Source organism: Phalacrocorax carbo, chromosome 7 (assembly GCF_963921805.1).
Source record: "Phalacrocorax carbo chromosome 7, bPhaCar2.1, whole genome shotgun sequence".
Taxonomy (NCBI): domain Eukaryota; kingdom Metazoa; phylum Chordata; class Aves; order Suliformes; family Phalacrocoracidae; genus Phalacrocorax; species Phalacrocorax carbo.
In genome coordinates this window covers 20254782-20274930 of record NC_087519.1, presented here as the reverse complement: position 1 = coordinate 20274930, position 20149 = coordinate 20254782, and the positions used below count along the sequence as shown (strand labels likewise).

Here is a 20149-nt window from a genome sequence, read left to right as displayed (position 1 = left end):
TCTATGATTCTATGATGCTACCCTCACACACTGAAATGGAAATAAGGTAAAGATAGTTAATCTGCAAAGACTATTTGTGATGTAGAAGGAAATCTGCTTTGAATTTAATAGAGTCCTGTTCTAAGTTTATTAATTCTGTTGATGTATCTGACCTCTGTTCTTAGAGGTTTTGCAGATATAATTTGACAAAAGCCAGAACAATGTCCTATTACCAGGACAGTGAAAGTAAAATACTCACCTGATTTATTAGTCAGGCTGAGTTCTGAACAAAACGGAGAAATGGGAAGAGTGTTTACTTCTCTCTTGTCTTCTAGGGCAGCTCTTGGTCTATGAGGGATTATTTTAGATGCATACTTAGAATTTAACTCTGCAGGCAAAGGTAGTGGGAATCAGCTGTTCCAACAAGGTTCTTCTGCCTGCCTCAATGTATGTATTGCACCTTACCCATACAAAACTGAATTATTGTAAAGTATGACTTGTCAAGTGTATTCTAATTTGGTGTTTTTCTTGTGTCAGACCTTTTTTAGCATAGCTGTTTTTAATATAAATGTATATTGTTCTTTTTTAAAGGCAAATGTTCTCCAGTTACCCTACTACAACTGTTCTTCCAGCACGACGTGCTCAGACTCCTCCAATATCTTCTTTACCAACATCTCCTTCAGATGAAGTTGGAAGGAGACAAAGTTTGACATCTCCTGATTCCCAGTCTGCGAGGCCTGCCAATCGAACAGGTAAACTTGTAGTCAATATAGATAGAAACGTGGACAAGTTAGTAAATTCTCAGAAGTTCAGTGTAGTTTTCTAAGACATTGAAAACCAAGAGGGATTCCTTTTAATGCAACCTAACATGCAAAGCATTGTTGAAAACCTTTTAACAACTGTCTTAGGACAAAAAGCTCTAGATTGTCTAGCTGTAGATTTTATCAAGCAAATGAAATTAGTTTTTAAAAGCTCTGGAATGGATTACAAAGTACATGTATAAAACTAGAATGCAGTATAATTGGTAATTACTTCAAAATGTTAATCCTGATCTGGATTTGTGTCCTTGGTTGTATGCCACTGTTTAGTGCACTGATTTTCTAGCTTTTATTAGGTCATATACCATGCAGAAAACAGGTGTTGGTGTATTTTATGATACATATACCAGTGTAGCTCCTTCCAAATAATCTTGTTTAATGAGATAGAAAAGGCTGTCCAGCCTTCATGGGCTCCTCATCCTGCTGTCTGGAAATGTTTCACTGGCTAAACCACAACATATGTGAAGGTAATGGGAGGCTTCTGTTCATAGAGGTTTTATTACTGCCTGCGCTGTACTACTGAAAACAGAAACTTGCTCTGTTCCAGTGTATGTACAGAATGGAATAGCTAGGAGGCTGAGAAAAACGTAGCATGAGAATTTTGAACTTCTAAAGAGAACAAATGAGTATTGTGATGCAAAGGAGATAATACTAAAAAGAAAAATACAAGTCCCTATGTACGTGTTTTGTATTAAATTAAGAGACGGAGTTAAAGTATATTATCCAGATTTCATACTCAGTGCTGAGAAACAAAGTCCATGCCTTAAAATTCCTGACTGATACAACTTTTTATTCTTGCTCTTACACCCATGTTACCATTTGGGTCTTTTAGCTATTTAATTTGTGGTATAGCAACTTGTCTGCTCAGTTTCACATCTCTGTCACCCCTGCCCTCCTCCCACTGGATGACTTGCTTTTAGTCATGTACTGTTTTTACAACAGTGTTTGTTAGTACGTTATTGATGCCTTTGTTGATCAGACCTCACTTTTGTGGCAAATGATAAGGAAGCTCTGCGTTTTGGGGAGTAACTGACCTTTTTATAGTCCCTTGAAAGAGTCTTTGCACAGAAATATAGCCATCATCTGCAAAGAGATTTTTCAGATATGTCCCCAGCTTAATTGAGGTCTCTTTCTGTACTGTAAGAGCAATATGTATTGGTGTGATCTCATAACATTGGATAACTTTATCTAGTCTACCAAAATATAAATCAAATAAATAATTTGATACAGTTTTAAATGGAAGTAAACTTCTTAGAAATATCTTAAAAGTAGTAGTTCTTTGCGTATCATCAGTATCATACCAGATTAAACAGAAACTAACATAATATATGTGTTGCGAGAAAGAATGAACACCATCTGGTTTCATTACAGAAAGTATCTATCTTTGTGGAAATTAATAGAGAGGAAAGTTGTTAAGGACAATTATTCCCTTATTTGAAGCTAATATATCAAAGTAAGGTCTAGTAAAGTAACAATAAAGAAAGATTTATGCATTTTACATTTAACATTTTCTGTCTTCTAAGCTTTGTCTGATCCAAGCAGCCGACTTTCAACATCACCTCCTCCTCCTGCCATTGCTGTTCCATTGTTAGAAATGGGGTTCTCCCTCAGGCAAATTGCAAAAGCTATGGAAGCTACAGGTAATATATAATTATAACACCAGTTTAAACTGAAAAATTAGACCAGTACGAAACACTTTTTTCCAATGGAATACTTAATTTTTAAGTTTGGTAACCATTTATGGGAAAAAATAGATTTTTTTTTTTTCACCGTCAATGATATAATAAAATTCTAAAGTGTGATTTCCCTGCTTTCAGGTGCCAGAGGAGAAGCAGATGCACAGAATATCACAGTGCTGGCCATGTGGATGATAGAGCACCCTGGAAATGAAGATGATGAAGAGCCCCAGTCAGAAGGGACTGCAGATTCACGACATGGGACAATAGTCTCTGGAAGTGGTGGAAAATCTAGTGATCATTGTTATTTGCAGTCACCAGGTGATATCCCTTCTGCTGATGCCACTGAAATGGAGGAAGGCTTTAGTGAAAGGTAAAATGTAGTTTTCTTCTAACTGCATGTAATCTGTTGCTGAAACTGAAAATCTCACCAGTTCATTGTTGCTGACACAACATTAGTCTGTATTTTAAATTTTGTTACAACACAAGTAAAAGCAAAGATGCAATTAAATTAGGTGTACATGGTGCATTTATTTTTCCAGTACTGTTTCTGCACAGAACTGGGGAAGAATGTACCTGATCATCCTTCAGGAAGGTGGAGTAAAAAAAAAAAAAAAAAAGTTTATATAATTTACATTTTACCTAAAAGGCCTAGTAATAAAGCAAAATTTCATTGGAGTAATTTTTTTTCCTTCAGTGTATTCATGAAGAGGTATTTTTCTACCTTTTTCTTTTTGAATGAAATCTTGCTTTGTCCAGAGATGATGAAACTGAATTGATGTTTACAGTCACAGTCACCTTCACAACCTTATATCTAAGCTATCTATTAAACAAGGGGGAAGGGTGGTTGTTCTTCTTTTGCCTTTAATCCCAAAAGTAGTGGTTATATTTTTGTGACACCTATTAGGAATCATAGCAGCTTTTTTGTTAATAGGGAGGATGACAATTACAAGATGTATTTTGAAAACACTTTTGTTCAGATTCCTTGATCCTACTGAGATACGCGTTTTTAAGTCTCCTCAGTTACTTTGTCCCACCTTAACTGTCATTTCATGGAGAACTGGGAGATTTCAGTTGGGAGAAGTTAACTAAGCAACAAGTGTTACTAAGTAACTTAAATTCATGTTTTGCAAAAGATTTTGTGCAAAAGAGGGAATGACTGAGGCAGCAACAACAGAAATGTTTATTTTTGTTTCTTCTAAAAAGGAGAAGAAACCTAGTTTGAGCTGTAGTTAACATTGACAGCGTAAAATGAGCACGCTCTGAAAATTTCTGCAATGTTTAGACACTATGGAAGCATTGAATAGGTGTTGACATTGCTGCATCTAATTTGAGGTAAATATCACAGTCAACAACACAGTACCGCAGTGGAGCTGAAAATTCTTGAGTTCTGAATTCCCTTTTTTCCCTTCCATGAAAGAAATAAAGAAATGCCAATAATATGATGGTAGTATTTTCCCTTACTTACTGTATGTGGCTGTTTAAAACTTGGTTTGATTTACCTGTAAATTACAAATTCTTGTAGCCCTGATAATATGGATCATGTGGATAATGCAGCTTCTGCAAGTGGACCTCCTTCTAGAAGTCGGTCAGCTGTTACGAGAAGACACAAATTTGATTTAGCTGCCCGAACTCTGCTAGCACGTGCTGGTAAGTATACTGAAAGGCTTCCAAGGTGATTGGTACTCTAGCATGAAAGTTACAAAGGTCGTCTTCACATATGTGTATCAGTGTACATTGAACATGTTTTATGTGGTAATATGTAGGTTATGTTTAACAGAAGAGTTAAAAAGAAGTTGAAAGTACAGTCATCTTTATTACATGCAAAATAAAAGTACTAATTTTTTTTTCCTTTTTCTTCTTTTTTTTTTCTTTTTTTTTTTTCTTTACTTGAGCGGGATTATACCGCTCTGTACAAGCCCACAGGAATCAGAGTCGAAGAGAAGGGATATCTTTGCAGCAAGATCCAGGGGCACTTTATGACTTCAACTTGGATGAGGAGTTGGAAATTGACCTTGATGATGAAGCAATGGAAGCTATGTTTGGGCAAGACCTGGCTAGTGATAATGATATTCTGGGAATGTGGATCCCAGAGGTATTGGATTGGCCTACCTGGGTGTGTGTGACTGCAGCGGGGGCTGCTTTAACTTACTGCTTTTTGCATGTTCATATTTTTAAATTTCAAGTAACATGCATATGCTTATAGCCTGTTTGAAAGTATCTCACTAAATGCCAGCAATGCTTAAAATCTTCTTGTAGCTTCACTTTTAGATTAAGAATAGTGCATTCTCGTGTTTCTTGCTCTGCACTTCTACGTGTACATAGTTTTTCTTCTCCCTTCCCTGAAAAGTGAGAACAGAACTAGTATAGTTGTTGTTTTGATTATATCACTTAGAAATCAGGCAGATGTTCCGGGGTGCTTAGCTATGTGGGATAGCAAACACAGTTGTAAATGTTTGTTCTATTAAAAAAAAAAAAATTCTGATCTGTAGCAACATTATTTGCCCTTAAATCAGTTTTTCCTCTGTCATGCATTTCATTTTCTGAGAATTGATATGGTGACAGTCCTCACTAAATTATCGTATAACCTACTAAAAAGACATTTGAGGTGGAAAAGAAGCATAATAACAGCAGCTTGTTAATCTTTGGATTATCCATTTCAAATTAGGCAATGAACCCACAAGGCTAAGCTTTTGTCTCCTAATTACAATGTTACTGACTCTGATATGGAAGCAAGTTTCAATACATATTGAATTTCTCAGTGAGCTTGTTTCACTGGAACATCACAATGAATTTACTTAGGACAGAAATGTAATGATAGAAAAATGAACTTTATATTCAGATAAAACCTTGGAATTTATTGATACAAATTATAATTATTGTTGCTCAGTAAATGTAATGTCCAATTGTCTGAAAAAAACAAGGATTCTTTTTTCTTTGTTGGATCTAGTCTAGTGAAGTTCTGAGGAGAACCAGATAGCTTAAAACAGCACTGAATGTGAAGTAGCAGAGTTATATGTGAAAAGTTATACTGTCAATAATTTTGAGTCAGGTGTGGAATGAAATAGGAAAATCTTATCCTCTGAAACCTTACTTCCAAATATTTTTCCTGTTCTGAGATGCTCTGCTTTTCGTTATGTCATAAATTGTCTATTTCTGCTTTGCTTTTGTGAAAGTTAACCATATAAATATTACTCTGTGTGAGTAACAGAAATGGGCAGGAACATCCACCTAAGAATATTGCCTATTTGTTTTCTTAATATGAAGATATTTATTCTGTACAAATAACATATGAAAATCTTACTGTGCAGCATGTTTGTGAATCTGAAGACAGAGAAGAAGTAGTGGTTTGTGAACTGTGTGAATCCAGTGTTGTCAGCTTCAATCAACACATGAAAAGAAACCACCCAGGCTGTGGTCGTAGTGCAAATCGCCAGGGCTATCGTAGCAATGGTTCTTATGTAGATGGATGGTTTGGTGGCGAATGTGGAAGTGGAAATCCTTACTATTTATTGTGCGGCATCTGCAGAGAGAAATACTTAGCCCTGAAGAGTAAATCTAAAATGTCAACTTCTGAAAGGTACAGAAGTGCAAGTTGTTGGAATACTCTGTGTAAAGAAAGAACTTTAAAATGTTCACTAGCATCAGCATTTTAAGAATTTGAATGAAGAATTTAAAATTCCCAGCAGAATTTGTCTTTATTTTAACTGAGGCTTAAAAATCATTCTCTGTATTCAACAAATGCATATTTAGAAAAAAGGTCTTGATATTTCTATTTTTTAAATTAAAAACAAATAATTATTTCTAGGGGTGTTGTTGACGTTTGAAAACTTCCATTTTCAGTTTTGTCTCACAATTCCAGTGGGTTTTTTTATGGGCCTTTCTTGTATCATTATTGTAAAATGCTTCCCCCCTCCACAGACACTTTCAGAAGCCCCTTTATTTATCTCTCTGTTATGAGCCATTTCCAGAAATCATATATACATTGACCTAGCAGTAAAGTAACTTAATAGTAAACAAGTTTAAAATTATTATGCATATATGAAAATTATTAGATTTGTTTAGTTATTTTCTTTTTTTTTTTTTCAAACAGGTACAAAGGCCAGGCTCCTGATTTAATAGGTAAACAAGACAGTGTCTATGAAGGTATGTTTTTAAGTTGCTGAATACATTAAATACTTTACACTTGCACAGTGTTTTATTTTTTCATAAAGGTACTTACACGCAAATAAACTTGTCATGAAACTGTACATGAAGGTATATTTTAAAATCTTCAGACTAGATGTAGTATTTTAATATTTTTTTTAGTTCAAATGGGAAAAAAAATCAGTGGCATTTTTTCCTGTGTCTTTCATCTAAGTAGCTGAAAGGGCAAATATTTAACTTCGGGGGATAAGATACTGTGGGTAGATGTTATATCCAGAACAGCACACATAGAGCCTTATGTTCACATACATTTCTTCAGGTGTGAAGTTAATTAGCATAAGTTAGAGTCGCAAAAGTCTGCCACTAGGCTTATTCTTCCTTTTTCCACCTTTGTACTAGCTGAGAGTGTCCTGAGGATGGCTTTCACTCTGAACAGGTTATTTTTAGTGATTGTAGAAAACCTTTCACAGATGATTCTTTGATTCTGGGCCTTTCTGTAGCTTGTATGATCACAATTGTAAGATCTACCACATTTGTCTATTTTAAGAGTAAATGAGTGCTCTAGATCTTAACAGCAAATCCATCTTCCAGTAGATAAGTGGTGTTCAGATTATACTGTATGGGGAGTGAGATAGAGTGGGAAGGATTGGTAAATGTAAGTTGACTTCTGTGTAAATGGTTGGGAAGTGAATTGCAATTATGGTGCTTCTCCCGCCCCTGCCCTGGCCCTGGGAAGCAAAAACAAAGGCCTGGGTGTACAATTATGATCTAAGAACTCATACATACTTTTTTGATAAATAGCAAGACCAGAAATTGCTAGTATCTTTCTTTACTATTGAGTCCTTTAGAATGTGCACCTGTTATCATGGCTTACAGCACAACTGTATCTACACTTTTCATTATATTCTGGGTTTTCAAGTTGTCTTATGCTAGATGTGATGATCTCTCATCACTGTGTTTAAAAAAAAAAACAGCTAGTTTGATGCTTCAGAGAATCTTCCATGAAATGTCTCTGCAGTAGAAATAAAAATAAATTTAATGGAGAGAGGGGCAAGAGCAGGGTTTTGTTTTTCTGATTTACTATGTTGTATCTATGTCAACATTAGAAGATGAGTTTTAAAGACTACTATGTTGCAGATTACAATCTACATTTTATACCCTGCATTGGTTTTTAAATTAATTGAAATTATTTAATATTTTAGCTTTTGTAATCAAGTCTAATTATATTTCTCCAATTCTAGAAGACTGGGATATGTTAGATGTAGATGAAGATGAAAAGCTGACAGGAGAAGAGGAGTTTGAATTACTGGCTGGACCTCTTGGGTTAAACGATCGACGTATTGTACCTGAACCCGTACAGTTCCCTGACAGTGACCCTCTGGGTGCTTCAGTTGCAATGGTGACAGCCACCAACAGTATGGAAGAAACATTGATGCAAATAGGTAGATTTGAAATGAGTTTCATTCTAAGAACAAATACCTCCCCTTTGGTGTGATTTTATAGGTGCAAAGCAGAAATATTTTGACAGTCTTTCCTGCCTCCCACCATAAGGAAGTGAAGACAGGGTTCTAAATTGTCCTTTTGTTATAGGGGAGTTAGGGAGAGGAGTGTGAGGCATTTATGTTGGCAGGAGGCTTGAAACTTTGATTTACTAATAAAACTCTGACTGTAGTCCTACAGTGGGAGGCAGTAGCATGTTTTACAGAACTCAGAGATGGATTCATGGATTTCAGTTGGGACTTACTGAAATGCAGGATCAATATGTAAGTTTGTAGGCCCCTCTAATGGAAAAGGGAAACAGAGGAATTAACATCAATTTGAGTATTGTCGAGTTCTGCTCATCTATCTTTGAAAATAAGAATAATTAAATTATGGAGTGTATTTTCCTCTCGGTTGTTATCCATATAGTTCTGTATGTGTGAAATGTTGAAAAATTAATAAGTAATTTGTAAACTTAGGCCAAATTTGCTTCTGTGCATCTTCTGTGTTAATATTTTGTTTTTCTTTAAACACTAACACAAATCATCATTATTTCCAAGGCTGCCACGGCTCTATAGAAAAAAGTTCTTCTGGCAGGATAACCTTAGGAGAACAAGCAGCTGCCCTAATAAATCCACATGACCGTGTTATGGCTCTAAGAAGAGTGACAGCGGCAGCCCAAGTCCTCCTTGCAAGAACTATGGTTATGAGAGCACTCTCGCTTTTGTCTGTCAGGTTTGTGGCACCCTTGGCAACAATTCCACCTTTCCATTTGGAACCAGTTGTCAAGCTATTTTTGATAGCGATGCAGTTTTAAGCTATTTGGGAAAGTGATTCTCATTTTGTGTACTTACATTAAGAGAAAAAGTTTGGTTGACTTCGTTCTTTTGAACTCTATCTTCAAACTTTATGAAAGAAACTTCTAGATCTTTTATGGGAAGTGGACTTCAGTAGTATCAGCCATTCAGAACATAAATATGCTGTGTTTGTTAGTGAGTTTTTGTTCAAGGCAAGTATTAGAGTGTGGAGGTAAGCAACAGAGGAAAGAAGATGAAGTGAAGGAGTGGATGGGATATGAGGATTTAAAAACTGGCTTTGTACAAGATACCCACGCAACTATCAAGACATCGCAGAGATATGACATGTACATGTGCATATTGTTGTAGCATAACTCTAAACATGAATTATGTATGTAACTTTGTTTATGAGTGATTCCAGGTAAACTCAGGGCTGAACCTTCAGTTAGTTCTCTTTCTCCGCCCCACCCCCTGGTAACAATGTCCAGCTAATCAAACAGGCAGTGTTCACTAATGGTTCACAGATTTATCTAAACATAACTTTCTTTTAAAATGTCCTAACAAAACCAAGAGCATTTATATTAATTTTTGACAGTGGTTCCAGTTGTAGCCTGGCAGCTGGTCTTGAATCATTGGGATTAACAGATATCAGAACTTTGGTTCGTTTAATGTGCCTCGCTGCAGCAGGGAGAGCAGGCCTGTCCACAAGTCCATCCACTGTGTCAAGTTCAACAGAGCGATCTAGAGGAATACACAGCAAAACAAGCAAGCCTATATCTTGTCTTGCCTATCTGAGTACAGCAGTAGGCTGTTTGGCATCAAACACTCCTAGTGCTGCAAAACTGCTGGTACAGTTATGTACACAGGTAGGACTGTTATTTCAACTTAATTTATTGTATTAAACTACTTACAAGATGAAGCAATCCATTTTGTACATCTTGATAATTTGTGCTTTTATGATCTGAACTGTGATGAGACTGCCCTCAGTTTGAGGATCTCCTTACAGTTCTTGTTTATGTCTTTGCACAAGGGTGTGTTTTTATTGTTGGTAAAAATCAACTAACTTTACATTTTTTTGCTGATTACTGTTTTCAAGTGGAGAAAAATGGATGCGCTTTTTGTATTGATGGGGTTTTTCTGTTAAAGTTTTGGGTTTTTTAACTGAGACGAATCTGTGTGGAGCACAGATAGTTTGTATTTAGAGAGAGATGATCTACAGCTGTGGACGTGCAGCAGGATTTCATATGCATCAGGAGACTTCTAAGCAATCAGTAATTCTTTTGTTCTTCTGAGCTGAAAATATAACGGTGGAGAAGTATAAGTGTTGGATGGGATGATGTATTTTATTATGTGTTACTGCTTTTTATCCTATCATCAGGTGAATAACTTCATAAAGAGATCTATAAGCACCTTACTTCTTGCTGGTATTCTTGGTTACTTGATACTTTTTTTTTTCTTTAATCCCAGGTATTACCCAGGGCAGAAAACTTAAATTCCATATTGTACATGATTTTTGCCTGTTAAAACAAAAGTGGTTGGGAACTGAGAATTTCTGGGGAAAAAAAAAAAATCATGATCTTTAAAACTCTGCATGATTTGTTCAACTAAAAATGTGTTCCAAAATGGATTTTTCTGTTTGTGCTGGTTATTTACTGTCTTTAATTATTCATTTTTAGAATTTGATTTCTGCAGCAACTGGTGTAAACTTGACAACAGTTGATGATCCAATTCAGCGAAAATTTTTGCCAAGCTTTTTAAGAGGAATTGCAGAAGAAAACAAACTTGTCACATCTCCGAATTTTGTGGTTACTCAAGCACTTGTGGCATTGCTGGCAGACAAAGGGGCCAAACTGAGGCCAAATTATGATAAAGCAGAAATTGAAAAGAAAGGTATGATGTAGCTTTGGTTTTAAATGTTAATAATTAAATCTTCAATTCCTCATCTATATTTAAGGAGGGACTTCCTAGAATAATGTATAAATAAATATAATCTCAAAAATGTGCAAAACTTGTTTTAATCGAAGTAATCTTATAGTTTACTAAACAAATTTTACTTAGAAATATGATCTTATTACATAGTTGTATCTTTTGCCACTTGAAAAAAAATCTGAATATGTGCGTGTGTATTCAAAGCCATACAGCTAAGACAGTCAGCTTCAGATGTGCCACCTAATGAAATTAAGGGGAGTAACAGTTGACTACTGCCACTGAAGTACTGTTCTGCCTCTGATGCAAAAAGCTGTGCTGTCTCTGCTGTGAGAGGTCAGAGAGCCAAAAAGCAACTGCTGTGCCTCAGCAGCAGGCTATTGCTGTGTTAAAGGGAGGGAAGGACATAGCAGTGACAGCAGCTTGTCTCTGTCAGAGGAGGCATTTTCCTCTTGAGAAAGCACTAGCTCTTTGAACAACCATTTTCCATATGGTGGGAATAAGACTATTCGTAATTACATTCTTCAGGGTTTTTTGTGAAATTTTAAAGGGGATAATTTTTCGCTTATTATCAGAAGAGTGGGTTTTTTCCTAATAGTTAACACGATTGCAACGTTCTTATGTTTGTTAATCTCTTTCTTCTGGAAATTATGGCTAATGCTGTGTCCATTTGTGTAATTCTGTTTGGTACTCATATAGGCATCATCTCATTGTTTTGTTTAAGCAGGTTTAATTGCCCATTTGTATGCCCATCCTTCCTATGATCCTTCTGCTGTAGGCCCTCTGGAGCTGGCTAATGCACTAGCAGCTTGCTGCCTCTCTTCAAGGTTATCTTCACAACATAGGCAGTGGGCTGCTCAGCAGCTGGTGCGAACTCTTGCAGCACATGATCGAGATAATCAAACTATTCCTCAGACCCTCGCTGACATGGGGGGAGACTTACGAAAATGTTCTTCCATAAAATTAGAAGCTCATCAAAACAGGGTAAGCATGATTTCTCCCAGATGGAATGAATTTTAATACTCTCTTTTGTAGAATACAGAAAAAGTAAAATACTATTGTTTTACAAATACACTAACTGAAATGGTTTCCCACAAGAAGTAATCTTTTGGTGATAAAGTAAGGTATTGCTTGAGGGTACCTCTGATGCAGAAAAACGCTTAGCTTCTTTGCAGCTTCAAGTAGAGGGGACATGAAGTGTTCTCACAGTACATGAAGTCAGCAGAGACACTGTAAATCTTTTCTTAGACTAGATCTTAATTTGCATAAATTTTTCTATCATGGTAGTTAATGCCTTTGTCAAATATTCTGTGTAATAGTGGCTTGTGTAGCATCCTTATAAACATGCTTAATTACAGTATGCAATACCGTAAAGGTAGAAAATTATATCTTGTTTGATTGTTATAGTGTATTTCAATATTTTAGCTAATGCTCTGTTCCATTGGTTAAAGTTTGCTTAATGTTAGTGAACAAACATATCTAAGATGCAGATCTAAATTTCAGTTTTGTCATGATTACTTTGGTATTTGTAGGTCATGACATGTGTTTGGTGCAATAAAAAGGGACTTTTGGCAACTAGTGGAAATGATGGCACCATAAGAGTGTGGAATGTTACAAAGAAGCAGTATTCATTGCAGCAAACGTGTGTGCTCAACAAGCTGTAAGTTGATTCTTTATGATAGTCAGATATTGAATTTAAGCTGTAACTGTGCAACGTAATTAGAAGAGGCAGCCCTGCAATATCTCCTGCCCAGACTTCCTCTCATTTTTTCTCTGGGACTGTTGCTGTCTTTATGCATGCAGAGTAAATTAAATAGCTTAAAACTGAAAACAGAACTTAAGTATCAAGCTGGTAATAGTCAATACAAAGAGACTGTGTTACAGCTGTTTAAAGATTCATATAACAAGAAATGGGTAAAATAAAAACTGTAAGGGACTGTCATGTGAAAAAAAATGTGAATATCCCTTCAGTGGGTTCCAGTGGACAGTTCTAACGTCTAACATGGTAATTACAAGTGTGGTGGTTTAAGTCAAGTGTGAAAAAAGAAATTGTACCTTCTGGGATTCAGGCACTGAGTGTAATTATCCTCCATGAGAGTGTCTGGGAAGTACTTTTGTATCGTTTGGATGTGTCCAAAAAAGAAAAAGAAAAGAATAAAATCTAATAAAGAAAAAAATCTTTAGTACAGCTTAGGTGAGTTTAACTCAGGAGAATGAAGAATCACAGACTGATAGGGGTTGGAAGAGAGGTCTGGAGATGATCTCATCCACCCCCCGCTTGAGCAGGTACATGTAGAGCAGAGGGCACAGGACCATCTCCAGGTGGGTTGTGAATGAGCAGCATCATACTTTAACAGAGACGTATTTTTCATGTGGCAGAAGAGTGTGCTTCCTGTACAGTAGATTCAGAATTCAGCACTATAATAGGCTTCATTGATAACAATCTCAATAATGACTTCAAATAAAAATGCAACACAATTCTATTTGTATTCTTTATTGCTGTGGGTAAGTGCCAATTCATCTTTAAAGGTAGAATTAATTTTTTTAACCCTTAGAGATGAGCAGGTGAAAATGCATTATCCCTTCTTTCTGATAGACTTATCTCCTCTTTCTGAGAGAATACTTTTTGTTTTTCTGAGTTCAGAAGAACATTATTTAAATACTACCAGATTACTGTTCCCTGATACAGTATTACTACCTGTTATGTTAGCTTTTTATGTTAATATTATTATATGTGTTATGTTAGTTAATGTTGTTAATAATAGTTACAACATCCCATTAGCTGCTGTATTCACAAACGTCTCCTGCTTAGATAAGAACACACCAAAGGTATGCCTGCTGAATCGTCAAAAATACAGGGGTGATACAATATTTGGCCTACAATATGCATCCTGGCAATATTATAGCCTTCGTTTTCCTGTTACTAAAATCAGTAAAAACTCTGAAGCGCGTGACTTTAAGGGCAATAAAACATACCACTGGTCCTGGTATACTTAGCAAAAAAACCTTTAAAATAGAATTTTAGAACAGTTTAACAAGATTGTAACAAGAGGAAGAGTTTAAGCTAGAATTAAGAGCAAGATGTACCTCTTTAATTTCTTTTGTCCAAGCTATTCTGTTTCATTTCATGACTTCCTAGAAAGTTTTTCCCTCACCAAAGATATTAAATTTGAGATAAGAATAGGTACAGTTAAAGATAATTAAACTTACTTTTCTAGTTGAAATGTAACTTCAGATGTCTTACTGTGGATATAACTGGTGTCTCATTCTGTAATTTGAAGTGGTTTTAAATAAATTTATTATGTAGATCTGCAGTGATGGTATATTTTAACTCAGATAATGAAATGTACTATAATAATTAAAAATTTCATGTTTTCCTGCCTGCTTAAAGAAAATGCCCTCTTTTAATTGCATTATTTTATTCTCTTCTAGGGAAGGTGATTCTGAAGAAAGTCTGGGATCACCCAGTGACCTCAGTTTGTCTCTTGTCTGTTGGAGCATCAGTGGCAAGTATCTGGCTGGAGCTACAGAAAAGATGGTGAACATATGGCAAGTCAATGGTATGCTCTTAGCTTCCAGTGACACTTTATGATACAACAAATTTCTAGGGAAGCTGCTAAGTTATTGAATATTTGTTTACCCAAGTACTTAACTGTGTGTGCTCTCCATTTTAAATGCCTACCATCTTCCATAGTATCTTGTAAACCTATTTAGAGGAAGGCACTAACCATAAGTGGACCTATGATTTACAATTAATTCAGTGGCAAACTCAGCAGCATGAGTCCTTATTTTGTCAGAAGCGTTTAGGTGTGAGTCTTGATCACTCTTAGCAATTTTTGTCTGTAAATACTATCTTCTTATAGTCTGCAAGAATTACCTTTCTACATGCAACAGGGGGAATGTGAAAATTGACTGAGGGAAGGATTGCTAGGCAATTGTCTTCTAACAAGAGTAGAATGAGTGAGCTTGGTTTATTTATTTGAACAAAAGAGTCTTGGAGGAGGAAGCTTATAAATAAATACATTAGAAGGATAAACTCTGGGAGAAGCCCAGGGAGAAAAAGCAGCTATGTAAGCAAATGGATAGTGTTGGCACAAGAAGAAATGTAAATAAATTGGCCATGAATAACTTCCCAAACTTTCTAATGTTCAAAGGATTGTGATCTCATATTTTATAAGGAAGTATGACACCTGGGGAAGAAATACTGTAAAATGAATTAGCTAACTTTATGAGATTGCATTATGACAGAGAGGACTGAACCTGATCCAGGGAAGGCACTTTGCAATTCCTTGGTTCAGTTTGTGAGCATCTAAGTGGATTCTTTTACATTTTTGCTGTCGTTTGAGCTGTAATTGACTAATCTAGCGTAACACCTTTGGCACTTCTATGAGAGGAAAACTATTTATCCCTTTGTCATTTGTAATCTCCGAAACTTTGTTCTGTTGTTTTGCACTCATGAAAATCACCAGTTACTCTGCCCATGTTAACCGACAGTCCACAGGAAAAGTATAAATTTACTGAGTACTGAAGAATTTAGCTTCCTTCCTCAACAAAAAGATGTAACTTGACTGATAATTGAGATTTGTTAGCTAGGTTTTGTGTCTGCATAGATTAGTGGACCATTGCTTCGTAGGCTTGTGACTTATATGAATTTGTAGTATATCTTAGCTCTGAATAGAATCTCTTGATATTTTCCCATGGGAAGTATTTTTGTTGTTTTCTTTATGAAGACAAAGTTTTAAAAGACTTTTTGGGCTCCTAGGAGGAAAAGGATTATTAGATCTTCAGCCTCACTGGGTATCTGCTCTAGCTTGGCCAGAAGAAGGGCCAGCTGCAGTATGGACAGGAGATGCTCCAGAGTTGTTGTTAATTGGTCGTATGGATGGATCTCTTGGTCTTATTGAAGTTGTAGATGTTTCAACCATGCACCGGCTAGAACTGGAACACTGCTACAGAAAGGATGGTAGGTGACTGTATCAGTATTTAAGTAGGAATTAAAATAATTAACACATACCCCCCTTTTTTTTTATTAAGCAAGTATATAATCTCTTTTTTAGTAGTAGTAGTAGTAGTATTGTTCACGGGATATGACTTCTGGTACTTTAACTGCAGGCATAATTCACTTGCATTCATGGGAGGAAAAAAGTCTGTGGGATCTCCATCTGCACCCTGATTTCCCTACAGCAGAGGCAAACAGTTTGTTGCACCCTAGTCAAATCCTGACATTCCTTACCATCATATAAAATCAATATAGATTCTCTGCAGTGTCTGCTCTGTCTATAGCATGTAGTCAGTGTCATTTGAGTTTCTGAATTGTTGCCATTTTTCCTTTGTAGTTCTAGTCCATGGGGACATAAGCACATCTTTGGTAGCAATGTGTGGTTTTACATATTACTTCTTCAGGAAATTTGCAGATTTTTTGGTAGAATCAAGTGAGGCAATATCTGTGTACTAAGAAAGGCTTCGGTTGTTTTCAGTGCTTTTCCTAGAGGCGTCCCTATTTCAGATACGTGTATAGGATTCAGTCAGCTTTTTTTCTTTGCCCTAGCATAGTTCTTTTTACCATGTCAGGAATATAAATTCAGTTATTCTAAGAAAAAGAAGAATTAAAAAACTATTAAAAAATAATCTCAACAGCAGTTGTACTCAGTTTTAACTTTACCGTACAAATTCGGGAAAAATTTCAGACCAAAGGTGTGGGGGGAAAGTTGTTATGCTCTTCATATTTTAGCCAATTGCACTGCAGAAACCTCATTGGCAGGAGTGAAGTTCAGTTTAGTTTAATCAATTTTTGTGTTGTCTGTTTACATAGTGTATGTCACATGCCTTGCCTGGTTCAGCGAAGACAGACCATTTGCAGTAGGCTATTCAGATGGAAAATTGCTAATAGGAACAAAGGAACCACTTGAAAAAGGAGGCATCGTTCTAGTTGATGCACATAAGGTAGTCTTTTTAAAACTAATGTATAATTTTTGTAGGTGATGATCTGTTTAAGCTGTTTTCTGTATTTGAAAGCTATTTATAAAGTCAAGAGCAGATTATTCTAAGAACACATACCTATTTCTGATACGCATAATAAACACAATATATTTTAAAGGAACAGTCTACCAAATTAAAAAAAAAGTATAGATTTTTTTTTTGCTATGAGAGATTGTGAAATGTATGTACATATAGTGACAGAAGTGTAGTAAGGACACAGGTATGAATGTCTAGATTTAAAAGACTGTAGTTCTTTTATTTTGTAAAAGTGCTTATAATAAATTTTAATTTTGGTTATGTCACATGTTTGTGTGAAGCTGAAGTTCCTGTGCAAAGTAGAGGATGTTTTTCTAAATATGCATCCGCAAATGTAAGTCACTAATAGTCCATAAATGGTTTGTTAGGCTAAGAGGAGAATTCCTCAAGTGTAGGTGTAGTAAAAGCATCTTGAGTGCTTCCACGAACTGGTCTTGGTATTTAAAGCGTGGTAGTCACAGCAGTGAGCGTGCTGTGACAATAAAACTATACTTGCCTTTTCCACTATGGGCTGTTCTCCTTTCCTACCTCAGTTAGACTCAATCGTACACCTGGCTCATTGCCTGATATGTTTATGAACCACGTACCATTAAGGTAATTCATACTACAATTTCATAATATAAAAAAGAAGGAAAAATAATCATCATCTTGGGGGGAGGGAATCAAGAAAGGTGTGCAATGAGAGGAGAACATTTTTTTCTCTATGCTTTCCCTTTAGTTCCTCTCAGGATTTTATTTTAATTTGACAGTTCTGAAAAGTATTTGTTATGATTTCGTAATTGCAACTATCTCTGTAATGATTTATTTGAGAACAAAATGTTCTTTGTTACTAATAATTAAACATTACATTAGCTCTGAGAATTAAATTTTCTCTATTCTTACTGTGTTACTTCATACCAACTTTTAATTTTTTTAAACCAATAGGATATGATTATTAGTATGAAGTGGGATCCAACTGGTAAGATTCTCCTCACGTGTGCCAAAGAAGAAACAGTGAAACTCTGGGGATATATGGGAGGATGTTGGAGACATCTGCATTCACTGTCCCATCCAGCTCTCGTGAATGCCATTGCCTGGTGTGCTCTTCCGGGGAAAGGACCCAAGTTGCAGCTCTTACTAGCTACGTATGTAATATTTTTAAAATGTTTTTATAGCTCTTTTGCAGTCTTTTCTACCAGTCTTCAGTGTCCAGAGCAAAGATGAGTTTTGTCCTTATTTTAAATAACATAAATTCAGTAAGCCAGTTGTCATGAGATCCATAAGGCTTCAGAATTCAAATGGAAAGAGTGGCTCTAGTCATGATACCAGCTGTGTTTTCGATGCCATGACACCTGTGTGTGGTGGTCTTGCTTGAAATGTTTTTGTTGCATCCAAATTTTTTTTTGCTGACAATATGATGTTAGTAGAAATTGAAAAGCTAAGGGGTAGGGGAATAGGGAAAAAATGCATTTATCCATTGGGAACTTGCCTTTCCACTTCAGATTAATTGATACAATATAGTTTTATGGGAAGGTGGTGAAGACTACTGATATTTTAATACCAGGCCACTGATACTTTGTTAGTTAATACCTTTACTTTGTTTTTCTGATTTATCCTGCCTTCCTTTAGAGGATGCCACAATGGTTTGGTGTGTGTCTGGACTGTTCCCCAGGACGTAGTAGTCACACTGCAGTCCACCTCAACTTGCTCAGAAGGATGGTGGGACCAAGAAGCAAGTGCTAAGGTAAAAGGAGTAAACTTGGTGTCTAAGAAATTAATTCTCTTTGCTCGTTCCGAAATAGAGGGAGGAGGAGAGTGTGAGCAAGTTACTTGAATCTCAATATTTCCTGAGAGAAGACATTTGCTAAAAAGTTTATACTGTGTTTGTATATGTGTAGGAATTTTCAGAACAGGAAATGAAAAACCACAGGTTTAGATGAATTCTATTTGGCGTTAAATTTCTACTAGAATTTAATAAGACTTTAAAACTGTTTGTAGATAAAATTAAGATTCATTTCACCTACGTAAATCGTAATGTGGCCTTTAATGTTGGTGGCATTTTGTAACAGGAGAAGAGATAATGTGATAAAGATATTTACAAAATATGATCACAGTATTGGTCTTTTTCCATATCTTATGGAAATTACCCCGTCTCTGCAGATGATCAGTATTTATTGCAGAATATAGAAGCCATTATGCTATTCTGTTTTCTGAAAATAGTTCACAATGTTCCATCATGAAATAATTTGCAGGATGGATACAGAAAAGCAGTAGAAGTCAAGTATGTATTTCAACTAAGAGGACATATTACTCCTGTTCGGACTGTTGCATTCAGTCCTGATGGACTCGCATTAGTGTCTGGTGGACTTGGTGGTCTCATGAATATTTGGTCTTTACGGGTAAGATCATCTCTGATGTGGCATGTTTGTTTTTTTTTTTTAGTATGAGTATCTAAAATGGACAAGGCATCGAACTAGCTTTCTTCCCCCCCCTCCCAGTATGTTAGAAACATTAGAGAAAGCATCGTGTAAAATAACAGAATAAAATTATAAATAATAAAATATAAAATGCAATTGTACTTAACATGGAAGTATTTTATATTTTATGGTTCTATTGATTAATGCTGTCAGCTTGGTCATGTTAGTTAGGCTTTGCAGACTAGCCACTCTATCTTCATAGTTGGGAGCAAGATTCTTTTACTTTGAGACCTTTTCCAAGAATCAGATTATGTGGATTATCTCCTTAGTTATCTCCTTAGTATGATAAAAACGCTAGATGTTTTCTTGCTTTTAGTATGAACATTTCAGTTTTTATATAGTTATTGAACAGTTTGGGAGAATATTGTCCCTTAGGAATGTGATTGTATGCATTTAAACAGAAAAGTAGCTTTGTATACACACTGACTCAAAACACTTCTTTCCTTAGGATGGCTCAGTGTTACAGAGTGTTGTGATAGGTTCTGGAGCTATTCAGACTGCAGTATGGATACCTGAAGTTGGAGTAGCTGCTTGCTCTAACAGATCAAAGGTGACACTATGTGCTAAAGTAATATTCTTTCAAATTTTTTACTAAAAGAAAATGCCACTTGTCTGTCTTTGTTTTTCTTTTTTTTTTTTAATTTATTTCAATTTTTTTTAGAAATACGCAGATAGAAAATTCTATCTAACTGTGTTATATTTTCAAGACACATTGTTTTGGCTTTCAACTATCACTTGACCCTAAAAAGACTAGGTTTTTTTAATAGTATCCCATGTTTAATTTGCAGGGGGAGGGTGAAATCCTTCTGAGCTGGTGGTTATAAAGGATGCTGCACACTAGTTACATCAGCTTACAT

General features: G+C 35.8%; 1 protein-coding gene across 10 annotated transcripts in view; it reads left to right on the top strand.

The window, feature by feature from the left end:
* Positions 1–20149, top strand: part of HERC1 (HECT and RLD domain containing E3 ubiquitin protein ligase family member 1) — a 118270-nt gene that overhangs the window by 79473 nt on the left and 18648 nt on the right. For 7 of the 10 annotated variants that reach the window (XM_064456679.1, XM_064456678.1, XM_064456685.1 and 4 more), the window contains exons 40-59: positions 571–731; positions 2321–2437; positions 2615–2846; positions 3999–4123; positions 4369–4589; positions 5785–6053; positions 6567–6619; positions 7861–8061; positions 8659–8833; positions 9491–9761; positions 10572–10785; positions 11549–11805; positions 12354–12481; positions 14254–14381; positions 15584–15784; positions 16634–16764; positions 17761–17960; positions 18445–18559; positions 19068–19214; positions 19741–19842. In XM_064456679.1, the coding sequence (XP_064312749.1) occupies positions 571–731; positions 2321–2437; positions 2615–2846; positions 3999–4123; positions 4369–4589; positions 5785–6053; positions 6567–6619; positions 7861–8061; positions 8659–8833; positions 9491–9761; positions 10572–10785; positions 11549–11805; positions 12354–12481; positions 14254–14381; positions 15584–15784; positions 16634–16764; positions 17761–17960; positions 18445–18559; positions 19068–19214; positions 19741–19842 (3448 nt within the window). The remainder of the gene's footprint in view (positions 1–570; positions 732–2320; positions 2438–2614; positions 2847–3998; positions 4124–4368; positions 4590–5784; positions 6054–6566; positions 6620–7860; positions 8062–8658; positions 8834–9490; positions 9762–10571; positions 10786–11548; positions 11806–12353; positions 12482–14253; positions 14382–15583; positions 15785–16633; positions 16765–17760; positions 17961–18444; positions 18560–19067; positions 19215–19740; positions 19843–20149) is intronic. The other 3 variants (XM_064456683.1, XM_064456682.1, XM_064456686.1) reach the window with 3 other exon arrangements.